This window comes from Schistocerca gregaria, chromosome 10, assembly GCF_023897955.1.
Source record: "Schistocerca gregaria isolate iqSchGreg1 chromosome 10, iqSchGreg1.2, whole genome shotgun sequence".
NCBI classification, from domain to species: Eukaryota; Metazoa; Arthropoda; class Insecta; order Orthoptera; family Acrididae; genus Schistocerca; species Schistocerca gregaria.
Window position 1 is genome coordinate 164,019,791 of NC_064929.1, and position 17,350 is coordinate 164,037,140.

Genomic DNA, 17,350 nt, shown 5'->3' on the forward strand with positions numbered 1-17,350 from the left:
CTTACGGGTGGACCCCACGTGGGCAGTAATGAGTGAGCCGGTCGCAGCACGGAATGCCCGCCGGGCCGTCGCCTGCTTTGCATGCCGGCCGGCTCTGGTGGCCTTGAGGCCGTGAATCTGCCGTCTCATGTCTCTCTCTCTCTGCCTGCTGCACTGGTCGCAGAGACAGCAGCTGGCCCGCCCTCGCAGCCGACTCGCCTTCCCTTGGACTTCCAGCCCAACTTTATGCGCTACAGACCATTCCCATTTCTTCGTCACCTTCTGCTATCTGCTACATTTGAATAATTTTGTTCTTCTGGCACTATTCCCCAGGCGCTCTTAATTCTATAGGGTGCACGGTGTGAGTAATTACGAGCGGACCTCAAGCTCTTTCAAAATGCTCCATTTTGGGTTTCCCTTCCGCTTGTATAAATTTCACCTCTTATGTCTGTGAACCACAGCAATGTCTTCAGACCTCAGACTGCTTCGCAGCTCGTTATAGTTTGAGGTACTGCGCAATTACTACGCGTCGAAGTAAGGCGGCGACGGCATTCTTCGCTGCCGAGACTCAGAAATGTGAAACTGTGTGCAACCGCAGTCGTTATAGCGTAACCAAGGTACTGGTATGTCGTACACTAAATCACAGCTACGGCCGTCAATTACTCTCACCTCACAGCTTCACACACACACACACACACACACACACACACACAGGCGTCAGCACAGTATAGTTCCATACCTAGCATTCTCCAAAAGCCATTCTCGTTTCGCTCTGCTTGTAACACAATTTCGCTCTTTCCTTCCTGCGCAATTACCTGAGATCGCAACTCACATCTTGGGCAATTAATAAGTAGAAGTAGCGCAGCTTCAAGAAAAATGTCACAGCAGCACGTAGCTCTTTAAAAACGGGAGTCGCGAGACGCAAGCTATACTACACGTTGCCGTTAGGGCCTGGGTTCACATTCAAATCCGGCAAACCTAAGTAAAATCAATCTTGTGCGTTTCCCAGGTCACTCACGCCGAATATGTAAACAGTTTTTTCAATAAAATCTATTTCTTGTAATACACACATTCTACACCTGGCTATTCCGTCTTCACGAAGTTTCTTTGCTCGACGTACGTCATTCAGGTAGTCTTCGTTCTCTTCACATGCTGTTTCAAACCATATCTGTGCCCATTTGTATGTAAATTCAACTCAGTTTTAAGTTTCCGTTTGTAACTAAATCTCTTTTTCTGCAGCCCTTTCCGCCCCTCAAGAATCTACTGACTGTGTGAAACAGAAGAATGGGAGTCGTCGAAATTGCGGTCAGGTCGACAACGAAATAATTGTAGACGGAATTCAGTCTTGGCTCAAAATTGAAAAAGGGAATAGAGCTCAAGTAAGTGCTCTTCTTTCCGTTCGGTAGCATAAAAAACCATACTAAATCTAACAATTTCACGCTATTTCTAATAAATACTCTAGCAGAAATGTGAAACACTGTACAACCGCAGTCGTTATAGCGTAACCAAGGTACTGGTATGTCGTACACTAAATCACAGATACGGCCGTCAATTACTCTCACCTCACAGCTTCAGACACACACACACACACACACACACACACACACACACACACACACACACACACACACAGAGCACTACTCTAGCACTACTTATGAAAAATCAACCACGATTCCCTCGCTATAGAAGAAACACAAAAAAGGGAAAAGCATCATGCCCTGTAAAGTACCAGTAAGTCAGTGCTCCTGAAGACACGTCAATACTCCGAAACGCATATTAATGAGACTTGTTCCAAGTACCTTTTTCTGTTTTTAGTTTACGTTTCTTCAATCCACTCGAGGGGGGGAGAGGGGGGGAGGGGTATGCTACTCCTGTTCATTGCAACGTTGAAATACAATGCCGTTCCTCCACATAAAGTATCCGGCAAGATGGAACACTTGTCTCATCGCCACAGTGCTCTTTCGACAGCCTGGTGTTACAAATTTGCCGATCCGAGAAAGAATAGGCAGTCTCGGTTGGAAAATGGTTTGTTTTTTATTTACTTAATATGTAATGAGTTCCGCCGGCCACGGTGGCCGAGCGGTTCTAGGCGCCCAGTCCGGAACCACGCGACTGCTACGGCCGCAGGTTCGAATCTTGCCTCGGGCATGGATGTGTGTGATGTCCGTAGGTTAGTTAGGTTTAAGTAGTTCTAAGTTCTAGGGGACTGATGAACACAGATGTTTAGTCCCATAGTGCTCAGAGCCATTTTTTTTTTTTAATGCGTTCCACTCTCATAAGAGCATCATCTGGGGGGGGGGGGGGGGGGGAACAAATTACCTCAATACAAATTTATGAGCCACGAATCAACTATAAAGCTATTCTGTCATTTAAATAAAGCAACTGAAAACAACGACCTGAGTTTTGGAAAGAGGGTAAAAACACTCCAGGAACACTGGCAAGTTAGGTTAGGTTAGGTTAGTATTGTTTAACGTCCCGTCGACAACGAGGTCATTAGAGACGGAGCGCAAGCTCGGGTTAGGGAAGGATGGGGAAGGAAATCGGCCGTGCCCTTTCAAAGGATCCATCCCGGCATTTGCCTGAAACGATTTAGGGAAATCACGGAAAACCTAAATCAGGATGGCCGTACGCGGGATTGAACCGTCGTCCTCCCGAATGCGAGTCCAGTGTGCTAGATACTGCCCCAACTCGCTCGGTACGCTAGCGCTCACGGCCTTTCGACAAGATGCTACTCTCACTACATTGATGACAGTCTCGCTGACTGCGTGTCTAAATACGTCCTCCGTTGGCCTTAAGGGGGCTAGAGAGGCTGTGTTTGAGTACAGAAGTAGCACACTCGGCTTTTGCTGCCCCAGCAAGACTGGGCCGCCATTCGCAGCACCTGTAGGGCAACCGAAAAGAGCGAACCGCGAGAGCAGTGCTGTGGCCCGGGCGGCGGGATATTTTCTCTTTAATTACAGCTTTTGGTCGGCACCGGCTGGCCGGCCGGCGCTGGAATGCCGGTCCAAACAAGTCTCCCGATTCACCTTTCGCCGCCTCTGCCTGCTTCTTTTTCTGGGAGCGGGCGTACCGTCAGGAACGCACCGAGGCCTCGTGCCCGTCACAGCGGCCCCTGGATAGAGTGGAAACAGGTCGCCGACCTCACCGTAAATCTGCCACAAAGAGGCGCTTTCTTCAGTGTAACTTCACCGAAAACGTTATTTTCAAATTTGCTATGTGGTCAGAATAGAGAATCAAAAATAATTGTGTTTAACGGAATGAGCAGTGTCTTCAAAAATAGATTATAAGATGCATATCGCCAGAAGTACAACAAGAGTAATGGAGTAGGACGATTAAATCACGCGTTGGTGTGGGAATCAGATTACGAGTACAACAAACGCAATGGAAAGTTGTTGCATGACATCAGGCGACGGTGAAGGAATTATATTCGAAGTACAACAGGTGTAAAGGAAAGTAGTCGAATTCAGTGTAGCGACGGTGAAGGAGTTAGATTACGAAATGAGACACTAAAAGCATTAGATAAGTTCTGCTGTCTGAGCAACAAAATAGCTGATGACGACCGAAGTATGGAATGTAAAATGTGGATTGACAATAAAAAGGAAAGTAAGAGAAATTTGTTAACACCGAATATAATTTTAAGAGTTAGAATGCCTTAGACCCATATCGACAGAAGTACGTACAACAAGAGCACCGGAAAATTAGTAGAATTAAATCACGGGACGGTGAGGGAATTAGATTATAGGCACAACAAGGGTAATGGAAAGTAGCTGGATTAAATATGATGATGAGGGAATTCGAATAAGAAAAAAGGCACTAATGGTAGTTGATAAGTTTTGCTATTTGGACAGTGAAATAACTGACGACGTTCAAAGTAGAGGATGTAAAATGCTCTCAGACAATAGTAAAAAGGACAAGAGAGAATTGTCAACAGTGAATACAGTTTTAAGTAGAAAGTTCAAATGGCTCTGAGCACTATGGGTCTTAACATGTGAGGTCATCAGTCCCCAGAACTTAGAATTACTTAAACCTAACTAACCTAAGGACATCACACTCATCCATGCCCGAGGCAGGATTCGAACCAGCGACCGTAGCAGCAGCGCGGTTCCGGACTGAAGCGCCTAGAATCGCTCGGCCACACCGGCCGGCCCGGAGGTGTCGATGAGTGAGTTTGCACGTATGAAAATATTTGATATAAAAGAAAGAATCTCTTGATTCCACTGAATTAAAAACTTAAATTTCGCATATCGCCAAGGGACTGTATACCTTGGTACCTGAGATAAATATCAACTGGACACATCTACCCATTCCTAAAAGGGGCCTTAACAGACTTGTAGACAGACAGACAGACAACGAAGTGATTATCTAAGGGTCCGCTTCTACTAATTTAGGCACGAAAGCCTAAAAACGCGTCACGTATTCGTACAGGAGGTGGTACTGGGCAAAACTAGAAAAAGAGTCACTTTGATTGTGTGTCCGGAAACCAATACCTGTTGTGACGAGAAATTTATGGTATTCGGCGGTTTAGCCTCACTTACTGTTGCTGTTCACTACGCATGCCTGAATAATTGTAATGAATTACTAACTCTGATATTGTTAAACCGCGCAGGAACATAACAGCTGTGGTATAAACGAGACAGGGCACCATCACATTTTTCACGGATCGTTCAACAGCCCGAGTACGAAAGGTTTCATGTGCAATGGATGGATACAGGGGGTGCAGTGCCATGGCCTCCACCTTCATCTCCGTTGGATTACTGGCAATAAGAACATTTTAGAGCATTGTCGCATACCCAATCCATCGACATCGGGCAGACGTTAAAAGCGCGAGTGACCAACAGATGTGACGCAATTCCAATGCAGCCAGGTGTATTTGAAGACAGGGACTGAAGGATGTGTTTGGATGCGTAGTAACCACATGCAGCACTACCTATACGGTCTTCTTATACGTAACAGACAGATGGCAGTGAGAGGATAAGCTGGTGCTTATACCAAAAGGGTTTCCGTTTCCAGACGTATCATTATAGGGGTTTTCCTTCTTGTTTCTACCAATACTACCATCTGTAGGAATATTAGACACTTCATTTAAACATCCTGGAAGCATTTTATGATGACAGTCAATAAGATTCCAGTAATTCAGTTCTCCAGCACCGGCTAGTTGGGCATAAACTGCACTGGAGGCTAGCAGTGGCCTAGCCTGTGTCGGGCACGCCATCGCAGTCTCCAGGCTCCAGACTCCAGACTCCAGCGTCCGGCCTGGAGACTGGAGAACGCTGCCAGGACCTGTTCCTGACGGCGGGAGGCCGTCCGGCTGGAAAAAAAGGAAGGACAAGGCGGCGGCGTGCGTGCGAGCGCGCGCTGGGGCACGAAAATAAAAACAGAGAGCCGGAGAGGAGAAAAGAGAAGAGGAAAGCAAAGGAGTAGGAGGAGGAGGAGAAGAGGAAGAGGTGAGAGAAAAAGGATGTGGGAAGAGGCCGCGAGCGCAAGATGGAGGGCGCGCTGTTGCGTCACCGCGCCGCGCCGAGCCGCGACGGCTCAATCCAGCAGCCTCAGCCTCCAGCGGCCGAGCTTCCAGTCCAGGCGCGCCGATGCCACTCCAGCACACGCGAAAGGCTTTCCGGTCTTCACTACCACCTTCATCTTCGGTAGTGTCTTCACACTGTACTCTAAGCTCTTCCACAACATTCTATCCTCGAACCAGTAGCTGAGATTCCAGCCCAGATGTGTTGATCATAATTCCTCATCCTCTTATCGGAAGACACTCTATGGCGGCAACTGTCGTAGACTCCAGTATTAAGATGGTTTTCTTCAGCATTATAGTATTGTGCTACAGGTTAGTATTCTATGTTCTACCACAAGCATCCATCCTGGATCCTTTCTTTCTTTTCCTCCAGTGGGCGAGATTCCAGCCCAGATGAGTCGATGATTCCGGCGTTCTCTTATCGAAGAGCATTCCATGGCGCTAGCTGTCCCAGATTTCAGTACCAGGAATGTTGTCGTCGCCACTAACAACATTCTGTGTAACAGGTTATTATTCTGCATTGCACCACAAGTTTCCATACTGGGTCCTTTCTTTCTTTCCGTCCAATGGACGAAATTCCAACCCAGATGCGGTGATGCAATCACCATAACGTCTTGCAGAAATTTATTCGATGGCGACTGCTGGATGAACTTCCAGTAGTACCATCATCAACACACTGTGGGACCAGATATCACTCTTATTTCTGGCGCACATGACCATCGTTGGTCCTATACATGAGATATATTCGTTTTTGCGAATATTGACAAACATCAGCCGCATATCGGGATGCCGAAAATGAATATTTGTGCCGGAGCGGGACTCGAACCCAGATATCCCGCTTATCGCAAGCGGTCGCCTTACCATTACGCTATTCAAAGACAACTCACGGCCATACCCAAACTTCCATACGTTGTCAATCGTGTGTCTGCAACCTGCACTCGTATGTTCATTATGTATATTCACGCACAGGGGAAAAATTTTAATTGAAAATTGCTTGCCCAGTTTTGGCGGAAAAATACTATATTGCACTGTCTGCGTTGTTCAGAAGTATGATGCAATGCTCACTCCGACAAGAAATGATCCTTTCTGTTCCTGCTGAGGGAGTGCTATCATTCCCTCTGAGAGGAGCTACCCAGATCACCCTCTTGCAAAAGCAGAATCCATTGTCGATACCGGTCCGTCTTTGATTATAAGCCCTATTTCTGGTATCATTAGACGATCCTTCATCTTTTGCTCTACCACGTGTATCCTTCCCTGGTCCCGATTAAAATTCTTCTCTCTTCTCAGTGTCTTACTTTCGCATATCCTCAAATGATGCTAATTTTTTGACGTAAAGTGTGTCTACGTCCACACTGTTTCTGTAACTCGCGTCCGTTCATTCTTAGAGTGAAGTTCCAGTAGACGCATGTTGTCCCATCAGTGCTTCCATCACCTCTAAGACATACATTTCAAAATAGAAAGTTGCCCGTGTCAAGCATTCCTGTATCTTCTACGCAACTTTATTTGTATTTATTGCAATGCAGGAGAACAAATTTTATTGATATGAATATTATTTTTGTGCAACTGCGGCTGTTGGATCAAAAAATCTTACCTGACCCAGTTTGAACTTTAGGTCTTTCAAAGACTGACACCCAATTTTTAATTCATTACGAAATCACTTCTCTTGCAGCCAGAAACGGCACTGCGTAATAATCATAACATTACAATGATGAGTATAGCGCTATGTGCTGTTTCCGTGGAAGGTCACGAATCACCAGTATCATAGCGTCAAGCACAAAAAATATCGTGTTTGAAAGTTTTCTTTTGTCAACTGCAATGTACTGGGTGTAGAGAGCAGTAGAAACTGTACACTCTCAAATGGTGTCCGATGTGTCCAGTGAGGTCTACAAAGGAACGTTGTCTAACACGATATTTTGTGTACAGGTGGCCACAATAACTACGGACAACCACTTGTTTGTTGTTGTGGTCTTCACTTGGAAGACTGGTTTGATGCAGTTCCGCTCGCTAGCCCAGTTTGGGTAATTGTCTCCATCTCCGAATAAGTACTGCAACCTACATCCATTGGACAGTCCTTACTGTATGTAGGTTTTGATTTCCCTCTACACTGCATACTTTCTGTCAACTACGAAACTGACGTGTCTTATCGCCGGCCGAAGTGGCCGAGCGGTTCTAGGCGCTACAGTCGGGATCCGCGCGACCGCTACGGTCGCAGGTTCGAATCCTGCCTCGGGCATCGATGTGTGTGACGTCCTTAGGTTAGTTAGGTTTAAGTAGTTCTAAGCTCTAGGGGAGTGATGAACTCAGAAGTTAAGTCCCATATTGCTCAGAGCCATTTGGACCATCATACAGTCGAATCCGTACCACATGTCGTTGCGGCATTTCTGCGTGCTCGCTGGGGCTCTACGAGATATTAGGCAGGTGTACCAGTTTCTTTGGCTCTTCGGTCTATATGTAGAAGCAGAATAACTTGTTACAGTGCTGTGGTCAGGCTCAGTTTGCGCGCGAGTGCCGTGACTCGTGGGAAGAGTCACGGATTAAATCGGACGACCGGAATCGGCAGGTTCAGCGCAGCCCAGGAGTGTAAAGTGTCGGGTTGCTGCGTTGTCGCGCAGCGATGCAGTTCGCCGTCCGGCATGCGTGGCTACCGGCGGAGGTAGGTGTGTGCGCGCACGGAAACCGGAGCAAGAGGACGGCAGATGAAGGAGGGAGGGAGGAGGAGGAGGCGGCACGGAAGGAGGAGTGTTTTGCGGCGACGTCGCGGAACGAGGTGCAGAAAGGACTGTAGATCATTAAAGTGGGCCGGACGGCGGGGCGGATAGCAGCGGAGGAATGCAGGCACGCAGGCAGCCGGCAGCTAGCGGAGCCGGCGTGTTCTTGCCGCGCCGCGACGGTCGGCTTCCCAGTAATCGCCGGCGGCGAGAGATGTATTATTTATGGGGCGTCGCCGAGAGCTGCGCGGCCCGTCTCAACAACGAGCTGCAAACGGCAGCGGCGCTGCAGCAAGAAACCCGACCACCGCCGAGGGAAGAAAAGTACCGCGGCGGAGGGGGAAGTTTGGCGCGGGCAAGGTGGCCGCACTGCGAAAGGAAGCGCCGAGGCTGACCACTCGCCGGGCACCTGTCGCGTCGCGTCGCGCCACGCCGTACCACAGGGGTCTCCTAACTTTTTAGTCCGCGGGTCACATTGACTCCTCCACGAAGTCATAAGGGCCAAGATCTACCTGGTGGGTTTAAAGCACTCCACGATCGCCGTTTTATTTAATTAGATAATTTTGATTGGTGGACTTACCTGACCGAAATTCTGGCGTATTTTATTCTGGCGTGTTTCACCGACAAAAAAAAGTGTGTCACTGCACATTCTTCACGAAAGTGTCCTGCAAAGTTAACGAAATCTCAAAATCATTGTTACCAACACTATTGTGGCAAGAAGTAACAGAGGTAGAGTATGTCAACGCATTGTTATTTCAAGCGGCGCAACAATAAGTTTAGCCAATGTATTGGTCACGATAGGTCTCGAAACTCAGTTGTTGGCAGTATAGGTACCACCTCAACTATTTGGCGGGCCGGTGGCGGTGGTGGTGGTTAGTCTTCAACGTCCCGTCAATATCGAGGTCATTAGAGACGGAGCGCAAGCTCGGGTTAGGGAAGGATTGGGAAGGAAATCGGCCGTGCCCTTTCAAAGGAACCATCCCGGCATTTGCCTGAAACGATTTAGGGAAATCACGGAAAACCTAAATCAGGATGGCTGGAGACGGGATTGAACCGTCGTCCTTCCGAATGCGAGTCCAGTGTGCTAACCAATACGGCACCTCGCCCGGTCCTTGGCGGGCCGAATGCGGGGGATGTCCGGTCAGCTAACGCGGGCCGGATTGCCGGCTCTCGCGGGCCGTAGTTTGGAGACCCCTGCCGTGCCACACCGCACAGCCCCGCTCGCGTGGCGGAGCGTCACACCGGCGCTACTCTTGAGGAACCCCTCACCGTCCTCAGGCTGTGGCAAACGCGTATGATCTACACTGGAGATCCAAACAAACTGGTACACTCGCCTAATATCGCATAGAGCCCCCCCGAGTGCACGCAGGAGTGCCGCATCACGACGTCGCATAGACTCGGCCAATGTAGTGCTGGAGGGAACTGACACCATGAATCCTGCAGGGCTGTCCTTAAATCTGTAAGACTTCGAGGGGTGGAGATGTCTCCTGAACACAACGTTGCAAACCATCCTAGATATGCTCAATAATGTTCATGTCTTTGGAGTTTGGTGGCCAGCGGAAGCATTTTAACTCAGAAGAGTGTTCCTAGAGCCACTCTGGAGCAATTCTGGACTTGAAACTTCCTGGCAGATCAAACTGTGCGCAGGACCGAGATTCGAACTCGGGACCTTTGCCTCATTCTGGAAACATTCCCCAGGCTGTGGCTAAGCCATGTCTCCGCAATATCCTTTCAGGAGTGCTAGTCTTGCAAGGTTTGCAGGGGAGCTTCTGTAAAGTTTGGAAGGTAGGAGACGAGGTACTGGCAGAAGCAAAGCTGTGAGGACGGGGCGTGAGTCGTTCTTGGGTAGCTCAGATGATAGAACACTTGCCCGGGGAAGGCAAAGGTCCCGAGTTCGAGTCTCGCTCCGGCAAACAGTTTTAATCTGCCAGGCAGTTTCGTATCAGCGCACACTCCGCTGCAGAGTGAAAATCTCATTCTGGAATTCTGGACTTGTGGCGTGTCGCAATGTCCTGCTGGGATCGACCAAGTTCGTCGGAATGGACAATGAATGAATGGACGCTGGGTACAGACAGGATGCTTACGTATGTGTCACCTATCAGAGTCGTATCTAGACATGTCAGGAGTGCCACATAACTCCAAGTGCACATGCCCTACACCATTTCAAAGCCTCCACCATCTTGAATAGCCGCTGCTGATATGCAGGGTCCATGGATTCATGAGGTTCTCTCCATAACCGTACATGTCCATCGTCTCGATACAGTATGACTATGGAACATGTTTCCAGTCATCAACAGTCCAATGTCAGTATTGCCGAGCACAGGCGAGGTGTAAGGCTTTGTGTCGTGCATTGATCAGAGGTATGTGGGTGAGCCTCCCTCTCTGAAAGTCCATGTCGATGAAGTTTCGTTGAATGGTTCGCACGCTGACACTTGTTGAGGGCCTAGCATTGAAATCTGCAGCAATCTGGGGAAGGGTTGCACTTCTGTCACGTTGGACGATTCTCTTTTCTCGCCGTTGGTCTCGCTCTTGCCGCGTCTTTTTCCGGCCGCAGAGACGTTGGAGGTCTGATGTTTTACCGGATTCCTTATATTCAACTTACACTCCTGAAATGGTCGTACGGGAAAATCCCCACTTCGTCACTACGTTGGAGATGTGGTGTCCCATCGCTCGTGCGGCGACTATAACACCACGTTCAGATTCCCTTTAATTTTATAACCTGAAATTGTTGCAGCAGTAACCTATCTAGTAAGTGCGCCAGACGCTTGTTGTCTTATATAGGCACTGCCAACCGCAGCGCCGTATTCTGCCTCTTTAGACGTTTCTGTATTAGAATACGCATGACTATACCAGTTTCTTTGGCGCTTCAGTGTATATTTTATACACTGGGCGACCTCCTCTACAAAGGTGGGATGAAGCAACACTACACCCAATGCACTAATAACGGAGATAAATTACAAATTTATTAATAAAAGTCGCATGTAACTTTTTTTCCATTAGACGTTTCAGTAGTTTAAGCATCCATCATCAGGTCGATTCAGATCAACCAATAAGAAGTGTAGGTGCTGCGTGTAAAACGTTTGGGTGACATTCTCCTTTACCTGCAGTGTTTACTTTATATACAACACCACATGCACTGTGTATACACTCCATACATTCCGTATATACACTGAGGTAACGAAAGTCATAAGTCACCTTCTAATATAGTGTCGGACCTGCTTGCTCCCGGTGTGGCGAAGCAACTCGACATGGGATGGACTCAACAAGTCCATTGCGGAAATACTGACCCTTGCTGCCTCTATAGCGGCCTATAATTGCGAAAGTGTTGTCGGTGCAGGATTTGGTGTACAAACTGACCTCTCGATATGTCCTATAAATTCAGACCAGCGATCTGGGTGGGTAAATAGTTCACTCGAAATGTCCAGAATGTTCTTAAAATCAGTCGCGAACAACTGTGGCTCTGTGTAATGTTTCATAGTTGTTTGAGGACATGAAGTCCATGAATGGCTGCAAATGCTATCCCAGTAGCCGAATAGAACCATTTCCTGTCTATGATCGGTTCAGTTGGAACAGAGGAAGCAGTCTATTCCATGTAAAAACAGCCCATACCATTATGGAGCCACCGTCAGGCTGCACTGTGTCTTCTTGACACTTTGGGTCCACGGCTGAGCATGGTGTGCGCCACACTCGGACCATACCATGAGTTTTTAACAATTAAAATCAGTTCACATCTGACCATGTCGTCTACTGTCCAAGCAGCATGTTCACGCTCCAGGCGTTGTTTTGTTAGCAAAGGCACTCACGTTGGTCGTCTGCTGCCATAAACCATTTATGTCAAATTATGTCGTACGTCCCACACTGACTTTTGCGGTTATTTCACTCAGTGTTGCTTGTCTGTTAGCACTGACAACTCTACGCAAACGCCGCTGCTCTCAGTCGCTAAGTGAATGCCATGTGTCACTGCGTTGTCAAAGGTGATAGGCAATGCCTGATATTTAGTGTTATCGGCCCATTCTTGACACTGTAGATCTCGGAATATTAAAATCGCTAACGATTTCCGAAATGGCCGGCCTCGGTGGCCCAGCGGTTCTAGGCGCTACAGTCTGGAACCGCGCGACCCCTGCGGTCGCTGGTTCTAATCCTGCCTCGGGCATGGACGTGTGTATTGTCCTTAGGTTAGTTAGGTTTAAGTAGCTCTAAGTTCTAGGGCACTGATGACCACAGCTGTTATGTGCCATAGTGCTCAGAGCCATTTGAACCATTTTCGAAATGGATTGTCTCATGCGCCTGGCGCCAACTACCATTCCGAGTTCGAAGACCATGAATTTCCGTCGTGCGGTCGTAGTCGCATCGGTAACCTTCTCGCATGGATCACCTGAGCACAAGTGACAGGTGAGCAATCACTGCCGTTTTATACCACTTATACATAAACATATCGCTATTACGTGACTATTGTTACCTCAGTGTAAAGGCTTCTAGCCGTTTCATTTCCGCCTTCTCGTTTTCCCGCTTTCGATGCGGATAGCTCTCCTCTAAAGCCAGCTACTTCGAACCCTCCTTCTGGTCTCAAGGTAGATGTTTTTCTGGACCTTAACAGGATAGTGAAGATGTGAGAAAGGGGAAAAAGTAATACACTACCTAAATCTGTCGGTGAAGCTAATGAAATTGTCAGCAAAACATACCGGAGGAGTTGGCAGTAAACCAACGGAGGAACTCTGGGAAGTTAACTACTGACCACTTGCCTTAGCGAACGACAATTAGCAGGAAGTATTTTTCAACTTACAGTGAAATTGCGGCAGTTTCTCTTTGCGCAGTAGTACCTTTCGACGTTGAAACACTGTACTGAAACAGTACAGGCGAAACTATGACTAAAATGAAAAAAAGAGACAGGAAATGTCCTACCTGCGATCCACTGGTAAGGCACGGGTGCACCTGCGCTATCCTTTAACCAAGAGAAGTTGCCGTGATGGTGACCACACTCACCTGGAACACAAGAGGAAGAAGAAGGCACGTCAAAATGTGGACTCAAACACAATACAGTACATTGTAGTCTTATTATATCCTCCTACAAAAAATGCAGTCTTCCCAAAGTACAAATTTTTAGATTGAAGCTACACCAAGTCGCCCACTACTTCTTGCAGGCAACATATTTCGGCCAGCTGACAGAATTGCTTTGTTGTGGTCTTCAGTCCTGAGACTGGTTTGATGCAGCTCTCCATGCCACTCTATCCTGTGCAAGCTGCTTCATCTCCCAGTACCTACTGCAACCTACATCCTTCTGAGTGTGTTTAGTGTATTCAACTCTTGGTCTCCCTTTTGCACAGACGTGTCCACACACGAATACATGGTGTACCAAAAACAATCATCCGATTTTGCATGTCTGTATTTCTGAAACTAGTAAACATATATAATGAATCTAGTTTTTTGATGAACGGGAAACTTAAAAAGTTTTGCTTCATATCTTTTCCTAGGTGTTCAATATGCCCCTCTTGAGATGCATGGCATATGTCAATGCGGTATTAGAACTGTTACCACACTGCAGCGAGCACGTGCTGAGTTACAGCTTCCACAGATGCTGTTTGCGATGTCTCAGTTCATTCACTGTTGTTGGTAATGGGGGCACATAAACAGTGACTCTTATAAATCCCCACAAGAACTAATCGCACAGAGTAAGGTCTGGCGACCTTGGAGGCCAGTAATATCAGACTGAAATATTTGGTTCAGTGCAACCAATCCATTGCTCAGTAATCCTCTGATTTGAAAATTCTCGCACTTTCAGATCCCACTGCAACGGTGCCCCATCCTGTTGGCAAATGAAGTGGTTCGAATCAGTCTCCAACTGCGGGAAAAGAAAGTTCTCATACGTGCTTCCTGTAACAGTGATCTCGGCAAAGAAAAATGAACCAAACACCTTTTCTTCGAAGGGAACGATATACTGATAAGTAATCAGGACGGTTTCAGAAAACATCGTTCTTGTGCAACGCAGCTAGCTCTTTATTCGCACGAAGTAATGGCCGCCATCGACAGGGGATCTCAAGTTGATTCCGTATTTCTAGATTTCCGGAAAGCTTTTGACACCGTTCCTCACAAGCGACTTCTAATCAAGCTGCGGGCCTATGGGGTATCGTCTCAGTTGTGCGACTGGATTCGTGATTTCCTGTCAGGAAGGTCGCAGTTCGTAGTAATAGACGGCAAATCATCGAGTAAAACTGAAGTGATATCAGGTGTTCCCCAGGGAAGCGTCCTGGGACCTCTGCTGTACCTGACGTATATAAATGACCCGGGTGACAATCTGAGCAGTTCTCTTAGGTTGTTCGCAGATGATGCTGTAATTTACCGTCTAGTAAGGTCATCCGAAGACCAGTATCAGTTGCAAAGAGATTTAGAAATGATTGCTGTATGGTGTGGCAGCAGGCAGTTGACGCTAAATAACGAAAAGTGTGAGGTGATCCACATGAGTTCCAAAAGAAATCCATTGGAATTTGATTACTCGATAAATAGTACAATTCTCAAGGCTGTCAATTCAACTAAGTACCTGGGTGTTAAAATTACGAACAACTTCAGTTGGAAAGACCACATAGATAATATTGTGTGGAAGGCAAGCCAAAGGTTGCGTTTCATTGGCAGGACACTTAGAAGATGCAACAAGTCCACTAAAGAGACAGCTTACACTACACTCGTTTATCCTCTGTTAGAATATTGCTGCGCGGTGTGGGATCCTTACCAGGTGGGATTGACGGAGGACATCGAAAGGGTGCCAAAAAGGGCAGCTCGTTTTGTATTATCACGTTATAGGGGAGAGAGTGTGGCAGATATGATACGCGAGTTGGGATGGAAGTCATTAAAGCAAAGACGTTTTTCGTCGCGGCGAGATCTATTTACGAAATTTCAGTCACCAACTTTCTATTTCGAATGCGAAAATATGTTGTGGAGCCCAACCTACATAGGTAGGAATGATCATCAAAATAAAACAAGAGAAATCAGGGCTCGAACAGAAAGGTTTAGGTGTTCGTTATTCCCGCGCGCTGTTCAGGAGTGGAATGGTAGAAAGATAGTATGATTGTAGTTCGATGAACCCTCTGCCAATCACTTAAATGTGAATTGCAGAGTAATCATGTAGATGTAGAACTGCACAAAACACATTAAATTTTGGAGAGTCCGTCTCATATTGTACAACTTCACGTGGTTGTTCCGTACCCTATATTCTCCCATTATGACGGTTCACCTTTCCATTTAAGTGAAATGTTGCCTAGTCACTAAACACTTAGCGTGGAAGAAAACTGTAATCATCGATCTTGCCAAGAACGAGTTTACAGAACTCCACTCGTCGTTGTTTGTCACCTTCACGAAGAGCTTGCAGTAGCTGAATTTTGTATGGTTTCATGGGTAAACGTCCAGGCAACACACACCAGACGGACATCGGGGGCATTTTGGGCTGTCGAGCTGCACGGCGATCGGATTTCTGCGGAGTTCTCGTGAAACTATGGAGAATGCGTTCGATATCTGTGTCAGACACTAAGGGACGGCCCGGCGATTTGCCTTTACACAAATAACCTGATTCTCGGAATTATTCATCCCATTGTCTAATGCTCTGTGCTGTAGGAGGATCCATACCATACATAGTACGAAAGTCACCTTGAACAGGTATTACTGACCCGCATTGCGCAAAACGGAAAACGCTTTCTCTTGTCCCGACACCATTTTTACTAGAACTGATGTGGTCGCACACTGCAGCTAACTAGCGGGAACCGTTTAAACCTCGAGAGTTCACTCTTTCGAACAGTACGTTGTTTACGCACGTATCTCATATAACACAATAGTTACGATTTTCGTAAGTCGGATGATTCTATTTGATACACCGTGTATTTCGCAGCATATGGTAAGTAAATGAACAGAGTCTCTTACTGCCTGAATGGAGCATGTTACTGTGCACGTCTTTCTATCACTTTCGGTCAAGGTCGATGCCATTAAACGCAGGACGCTGCTGTGACCTTTATGAAGTGAAGGTCTCCGTGAAGAAAACATCAGAGATATTATCATATCGGTTACTTGTATGGAAACGTCAAAGACAATCAGAAAAACTGCTATGTATTTGAAGACCCGTCTTTGAAACTTAAGACTATTACTCTACCCGCTTTTAGGTCAAGTTGTTACACTGGCCAGTAGTAAAGAACTATTACAACCGTGAGCATACAGAGAACGCAACAAGGAATCGTAATGTTACTGAATACGTCGCAACAATATTTCGTCCCCAGACTCCGCTCACTCCCTCAAGGCACATTCTTGTCTTGCTTCTGGAACGTTGGGAACGGGCTTCCGGCAGCATATCATCACCTGAGTTTGCCCTGAAGATGCCGTTCAGATAGCCGGAACACACACGCTAAGAGCCATCATCCAACGGGTGCTCCGTTAGGCCGACCCGTCATTCACTTGTAACACAACCGATCGATAGCATGGCACACAAGCGCGGACAAGGCTCTTACATATTCATACTATGCAAACGTGCGTTGCACCGTGATCGTACACTGTTATTACGTAAAATATTCTAACCTGTACAAGCTCCCAGCGGTCTTATTTATCGCCGATTTGAGGGGGAATGATTTCTTTAGAAAACGAGCAACGAGAAACTAGAGTGTACAACAGCTTGCTTGCAGGTCACTAAATCACGTTGTCCGAGATTATGGTTACGTTGTTTTTTCCCGCAGAACGCGATGTAGAGAATAGCTAGAGATTGCGATACAGTTTTACACATTAGTTGGCGTGTAGCTCATTGTTGTGGCACAAGCAAATACCATCGTTTGCCAATAATACGTAGGATCTGCTATGCAAATACGGTCTGAATTTTTCTTACGAATCTCGACATACAAAAACATTCAAGGAGTCGTTAGTTCAGTGCGGTGCAACAATATTTAAACATTACTTCTCTTTCCTCCGTTGACATCAGGCTGATAGTCTAAGAAATAACACCTCCGGAATGAACTTGAGCTGTTACGTGATGTGGCGCAACAGTGAGGTTTTGGATATCAGACGTTGCGATATAGTTCCCGCAAAATTCGCAAAATTTTATGCCAATAGCTTACTCCTCGTAATTAATTCTGGTGTGCGATGACTATTTCCAAGAACTGAGTACATACATACGAAAATA

General features: G+C 46.9%; 1 protein-coding gene across 1 annotated transcript in view; it reads right to left on the minus strand.

The window, feature by feature from the left end:
- The window catches only part of LOC126293507 (homeotic protein ultrabithorax-like), a 747,590-nt gene that overhangs the window by 299,830 nt on the left and 430,410 nt on the right, over positions 1–17,350 (minus strand). The window contains exon 2 of the mRNA XM_049986758.1: positions 13,108–13,188. Coding sequence (XP_049842715.1) covers positions 13,108–13,188 — 81 coding nt within the window. The remainder of the gene's footprint in view (positions 1–13,107; positions 13,189–17,350) is intronic.